The 6,486-nt window shown below is 43.9% G+C and overlaps 1 protein-coding gene across 2 annotated transcripts; it reads left to right on the top strand.

Annotated features, from left to right (window-relative positions):
• The first annotated feature begins 3,485 nt into the window (after nucleotides 1-3,485).
• On the top strand, nucleotides 3,486-5,805 carry LOC147890600 (uncharacterized). Of its 2 annotated transcripts, none has more exons than XM_087390519.1 (9): nucleotides 3,486-3,783; nucleotides 3,885-3,950; nucleotides 4,049-4,175; nucleotides 4,340-4,457; nucleotides 4,593-4,659; nucleotides 4,796-4,861; nucleotides 4,975-5,098; nucleotides 5,259-5,376; nucleotides 5,489-5,805. In XM_087390519.1, the coding sequence occupies exons 1-9, from the start codon at nucleotides 3,717-3,719 to the stop codon at nucleotides 5,507-5,509; spliced, it is 774 nt and encodes a 257-aa protein (XP_087246645.1). In that variant the 5' UTR covers nucleotides 3,486-3,716; the 3' UTR covers nucleotides 5,510-5,805. The 2 variants fall into 2 exon arrangements, with proteins under 2 accessions (XP_087246645.1, XP_087246646.1); XM_087390520.1 differs by having other exon boundaries at nucleotides 3,487-3,783; nucleotides 5,478-5,805.
• The last annotated feature ends 681 nt before the right edge of the window (nucleotides 5,806-6,486 follow it).

Raw genomic sequence — 6,486 nt, 5'->3', positions numbered from 1 at the left:
TTTCAAAAAATGCAATTGGCGATATGGCCCTTGAGGGGTCCCTTCTAGGGTCAGGGCCATATTGACATGCATTATACAATATCCAGGATGCCACTGGACAAATATGGCATGTCGATATGGCCCTTGCCTCTAAAGGGGACCCCTCAAGGGCCATATCGTCAATTGCATTTTCCTTGGTTGCATAAGGAAATACATTTTCCTTGGTGCATTAATATAAAACTCCAAGAACCAGCATGGTGGTTGTCATAAATCTTCTTCTATTTGCGAGCGCAATGGTCATCATAGATCTCCTTCTGTAATAAGTAAAAATAGGTAACTCCATAACTCCAAGAACCAGCGTGGTGGTCGCTCCAAGCCAACCTAAAACTTTTCTAATCTGCATGGGTGCGCTGCCCGATGATAGGTCGAAAGCTGCTATAAAAGGCTAGGCGATGGCAGGTGGTCAGGCCAAAGATAGCACTGCACAAAGCAAAGCAGAGTTGCCATGTGTCGAGCTCTATGGTGTTCAAAATGATAGATTGTGTCTCATTATTATGCCAAGAACCACACGGTTGTCGCTCCAAGCCAACCTTGAAATTTCATGCTCTGCATGGGTGTGCTGCCGAGTGACAGAGGTGGCAAAGCTATGGCAAAAGGCCATGCGATGACAAGTGGTAAGACCAGAGAATGCGGTGCATGAAGAAGTGCAGAGATGCATGATGTAGTCAGGCCAGAGACTGCGCTGTGCGGAGTAGGGTAGAGCTACCGTGTGTTGAGCTTTACAGTGTTTAGAATAAATAGATTGTGTCTCATTATTATGCAAGTGTGGCATTATGACATCCAAAAATTTTCCAGTGAGAGCATGGGTCCGTCCTAAATTTAAAATCTCACATAGGAGCACGTCGCTTCGCAGCCTCAAAGTGGCCCCAAAAATTGTTTACCCAAGCAAACATTGATTCCTTGAAGATACCATTCTAGAGGATCCATTGGTGCACAACAATGTAGTACCCTACATCATGAGGGTGGTACACATAGGCCCTCCTTTTTCAGTAGGGTTTTTCATATTTTGAAGCATTTTATATATATTGATTTTGATGTTCTACATGTCGTGCACTTCTCAAATCTATGCTAATGTCTATAAGAATTATGTGCAGATGGAGTGAGTGATCTCTATCAAAGGGTGTGATCTTGAGGAAGTAGAAATATTTCTAAAAATCATGGATAAATATTTAACTAAAGTTTATTATCATAAGGGGGATGTTTGGGGTCTATATGGGAGGAAATTGGGTGGTCATCACATGCATATTCAAATATATCTCATCATATCTCCATCCCACCATGTGTGAACAACAAAAGAACTAGGATGGGTTAGGTGGGAGAGCAGACATGGCATCATTCCATGCATTTAGGAGGTGGGGACAAGGACACACATTTCTTTCCATGCTTTTCATTCCTTAAAAGGGGATCCCATTCTTCTTCCAAGGGTCTAAAGGCCATGGTTAGGATGGAAGAAAAATGGCTATGCCCATTCTAAACCCATCCTAAGACCTAGACCATCTGGTCTAAAATGGGAATAATGATGACAACTAAATTCTATGCCCATTCTAAAACCATCCTAGGACCTAGAGCATTTGGTCTAGAATGGGAATAATGATGACAACTATATTCCCATTATAAACCAACCTAGTCCCATAGATGTGACGAGGGCCTAAGGGTCTTAGCATGTGGGAGGAAATAGGAAGGGAATGGGTAAAGGTGGGATTCCCATCCATATATTCAAATGTTTTCCCATGATGTGGTAAGTTGTAACAATCAAAGAACGACGATGGGTTAGGTAGGAGAGGACACATGGCATCATTTCCATCCTAGTTGTCATGCTGGACCCATCCTATTTGTCATGGTAGACCCATCCATGTCCCTAGAAGTCCCTTAGAAGTTACCACATGGATGGGACTAGGATGGAGGAGAATTTATTTGTCATAGTCTAGACCAAGTGGTCTAGGATGGGAATAATGATGACAAATAGGATGGGTCTAGAGTATTCCTGTCCTAGACCAAGTGGTCTAGGATGGGAATAATGATGACAAATAGGATGGGTCTAGAGTATTGGAGAATAATCACTTTTTCTTCCATCCTTGGACAATTGGCTCAAGATCCTAGGAACTAGAATGGGATCCACCTTTCTGGACCATGGTCTTAATACCATGGGAATTAGAATTGGATCCACTTTTTTAGGATTGGACTATGCCATATCCCATGAAATGATGCATGTGTTCTCTCCCACACAACCTATCCTAGGTTTTTTTTAAATGTTACCATAGGTGGAATGGGAATATGATTTTCCCATTCTCGTCAAAGGCTTTGGGTTGCTAGAGTCTAAGAGGCCATCCCCATACCTTGGTGAAGCAGGGTGCGGGATGGATAATATAGATGTGGTAATTCGACCGTCCCCATACCCTGGTGAAGTAGGGTGCGGGATGGATAATATAGATGTGGTGATTCTACTGTCCCCATAGGCGGAAGAAGGTGCTAGCTATAGCTGGTGATACTACTGAGACCCTCAGTTAATTCTGCAACCCCTTCCCTACAAACTTTACGTTTGGCGCCACCAGATGATAGGGACTACCAGGCCTGCTTACCATGGCGATCTAGCGTGCCTATGGGGACAGCCTCTAAGGGTGCATTTCCCATAGCTTGCCAACCTAATAAAAATGCTATCTTTGTTGGCAGATGTTGGCAGTGGAGAGAAAACGTTCTCGTGAAGTACACTACTGTTGTGTGGCACTAGTTCTTGGCTGGGTACATGGGGGTTAAGCCTAGGCAACAAATCAATAATCATGAAAAGTATCTAGCCCCTATATGCTTGGGTGGAGAGAGGAATTTCTCGTCTCCATTCGGGGCATGCATATGTTGACATTTGGCACAGAGAGTCCAAGGGCTTTCTCTGGGAATAACTCAGGAATGGCCTATAAATCTCTACCACATTAAACCGTATATGACAATGGTAATATTAATACGGATGACTAAATGCTATCATGATTGCACAGTAGTATGAATCTCGTAATGTGACTCGCCATGAAGTTATCAGAGCCTAATGTGACTCGCCAAGTGCCTCTTTGGGCCTTTCACGATCGAGAAAGAGGGCGGACTAGTCTCTTGAGATCCCTTGTGGCACGTGTGACTATGTGAGGCAATCCGTGTGATCCATCGTGCGTGCTAAGACCTAAGAACAGGGACCGAGCGTGTCGGTGTGTGGGGCCCTGGCGGAGTTTTCCACAGAAAAAGATAATGATATTTATTGAAAATATCGTGCGAGACGTGGACGGCGGATAGTCCAAACGGATATACGTACGATTATGGGACACGTGCCAGGCAGATGGAGGGACGCGTGGACAAAAAAGCGTATGCACGTACGTGGACCAATGGGAATAAAAAGAATCTAAACGTGACATTGTACTACGCGTACACTGCAGTCTGTCTTCTTGTGCTAGCTAGTAGTTGCTTATCCCTGTAAAAATATAACTACGTAACGCCATAGCCACATTCACCTCAAGCTCCATCTCCATAGCCACATTAACTTCGAGCTTCGTCGTCATAGCCGTTGCCGCTACCACCCTCCAAGCTCCATCTCCATCGCCGTCGCTTCCAATCTCCTCCAAGCTCTCTGCCCCTTGCTTTTACAGAAAGCCACGCTCCCTCAACCTCTCCTTGTCCTATCTCGTATCCCCTCCACCACCATGCCTGAAGGAACCGTCGAAGTTGAGCTCGTCCGTGGTCTCGACCTCAAGGATGTCGAATTTTTCGGTATCGCTCCCCACCCGCCTCCCTTGCGTGCCCACCTTCGGATCCAACCCTTGAAGGACTTGCCTTCTAATAGTTTCTCTGTTATCTTCTTCGCTTTGCAGGCAAATCGGACCCCTTTGCCATCGTCTCCATTGCCGACCAAAAACAGCAAAGCCGGACTGCCCACGGTAAGCTGTGGATTGCGCCCTTAAAAGCGTTTCTCCTGCGACCGTCCCCAGCAGGCTGGTCACTTTCGTGCTTAGGTGTTTTGTGTGTGCATTTCCAGATGGAGGGAAGAGTCCTGTCTGGAATCAAAGCTTCCTGTTGGAGATTCCAGATGGTCCACATGAGCTCGAAGTCGCTGTTTACGACCAGGAGAGGCACGGTGCAAATAAGCCAATGGGAACCGTGATGTAAGGCTTCCCCTCTTTTTGTGTAGTTTTCACGATAGTGATGGTTTAGGGACCCATACATCCTGCAGAGCTGTGGGTTTTGGTCCTTCTATCAGACGCAGCGAACCCCTGTTGTCAGTACTCCAATAGATTCCTAGAGAGACTGAAGTGTATGCACTCTGCAGCATTCCTTTGGGAAAGGTCTTTGTCGAGCGTGAGATAGCACCTTCTAAGTACAAAGTACAACGCCCCGATGGAAAGGTTCAGGGGGAGTTAGAGTTGGGTCTGAAGTTTTTCCCCAAGGTTCTGATCTCCCTCTTCATTCTCTTGATGCTCTCCTGCTCCATACCTTCCGCTATTTTACTCATTTTTGTAGTGTTCTGTGGAATGCCTATCCTGACCAGCCGTAATGGGTGTTTGATGACTTCTCGCTACCAGGTACATCATGGAGTTTTGGAGATACATCTCATAGAAGCACACGGCTTGCTGGATACAGACATTTTTGGTAAGTTTAGTCTTGGCAGATAAAGCGGATGATCAGCATTTTTGGGCTCTTTTTGGATAATTGAAATGCTCATATGGCATATGGATTACCGGTAGGAGGCCAAGTTTCTTCTCACGCTGTTTTGGTTCTCTTGCAGGAAAGTCCGACCCTTACGCGGTTATCTATTGTCATAAAGATTCGCAGAAGAGCGGAGTCATCAAGGGTGCGTACTAATTATGGCATTGGCCTGTTGTAGGATGTTTGGGTTGCAGGAGATTTTGTGGTACAATCGTATCGTTATATGTCTCGATAATTACGATCCTAATGTGTGTACAGCAAGTGACGATCCTACTTGGGATGAGAATTTCTCTTTCAACGTGGAAAGCGATGTTACTGAAGTTCTCATCAAGTTGTTCGACAAAGATATCATGAAGGCAGATGATCCTTTGGGAAATGTTGTGTGAGTAAACTCCAATCCTTGCATACTATTTCAAATGACATTGAAATCATTTGGTGAGCAGAGCAAAGACCTAGTAATCGAAACGTCGACAGGCTTGAATTAGTAATGATCATGCTTTGGGTCGTTTGAAACTGCTGGGCGGTTTGATGTTCATCAACAGGATTCCTTTGCACAAAGCATTTTCGGCAGGCCATGTACCTCCGACAAAGTACAAAGTATTGGGCTCTAAGGGACAGCCTCAAGGCGAAATCAGTGTTGCACTCAAGTTCCAGAACAAGGTAGCGCGATCTGGTTTTCTCGGTTTGGGTAAATTTCTCTTATTAGGTGCAATAGTTTAACAATTGAAAGGATCTAAAACGGATTGATGTGTGATTGGCAGGCATGAGGAAGGAAAATATGATGCAATTTTGAATCTTGCGGATCATACCTTCAGCATTATAATTTTCACCGCATCGCAGTGAAATGTTTTGTTCCTTTTTTTGTGAGGGATCGACCTTCTTACAAAATATGCTTGAAATTCTAAGTGTATAGGAGAAAACGATGAAAATAAACGTTATTCCGTACAGGTTTTTGTCAAATCAACCAAACCCATAACTGGTAGTGTACTCGCTCCAAGTCTTTTTCTAACAAGATGAACGAGATTCACTTGGCCTCCCTTAGAGACGTATGGAAGGTTATGAAATGGGACAGTCATGGCTATGGTTTGATATTCTTTTGCAATATTGTGTTATGGAAGGGTATACGAGGGAGTGGTCCGTCCAAAGGATGAAATGTTGTGGCGATGGGTAGTTGTTGTAAATGATACCCACATGTGGTCAGTTGTGGATCCGCAAATTGTTGTGGGTGTTTTGATTAGTAGTCATGTTTTCCTTTTGCATAAACTTTTAGTAGGTTAGTCGCGCTTGCAGAGTTTGAGTGGTAGTCAATGTTGAAATCACCTACGATGTAGGTGCATGTTTTTTGGCACGACATTAAGGATTTCATGCAGCAACTGAACAATTTATTTCCTTGGTAATTTCAGAAATCACCTACGATGTAGGTATGCATGTTTTTTTGGCACGACATGAAGGATTTCTTGCAGCAACTGAATAAAGTATTGCGTTTGTCCTTGTTGGGCTTTGTAAACATTTATTATTACAATTTGTTTCCTTGGTAATTTCAGAATTGCTTTAAGGCATTCGATGGGCTTTGTAAACATTTATTACTACAGTTTGTTTCCTTGGTAATTTCAAAAATCACCTACGCTGTTGGTGTGCATGTTTTTTGACGCGACATTAAGGAGTTCTTGCAGCAACTAAACAGAGTATTGCGTTTGTCCTTGTTGGGCTTTGTAAACATTTATTATTACAATTTGTTTCCTTGGTAATTTCAGAATTGCTATAAGGCAT

Source organism: Dipteris shenzhenensis, chromosome 19, assembly GCF_047967505.1.
Source record: "Dipteris shenzhenensis isolate YYH24624 ecotype China chromosome 19, Dip_SZ_1.0, whole genome shotgun sequence".
NCBI lineage: Eukaryota > Viridiplantae > Streptophyta > Polypodiopsida > Gleicheniales > Dipteridaceae > Dipteris > Dipteris shenzhenensis.
Note: the sequence above shows the minus strand (reverse complement) of the source record. Positions and strands in the feature narration are given on the sequence as shown.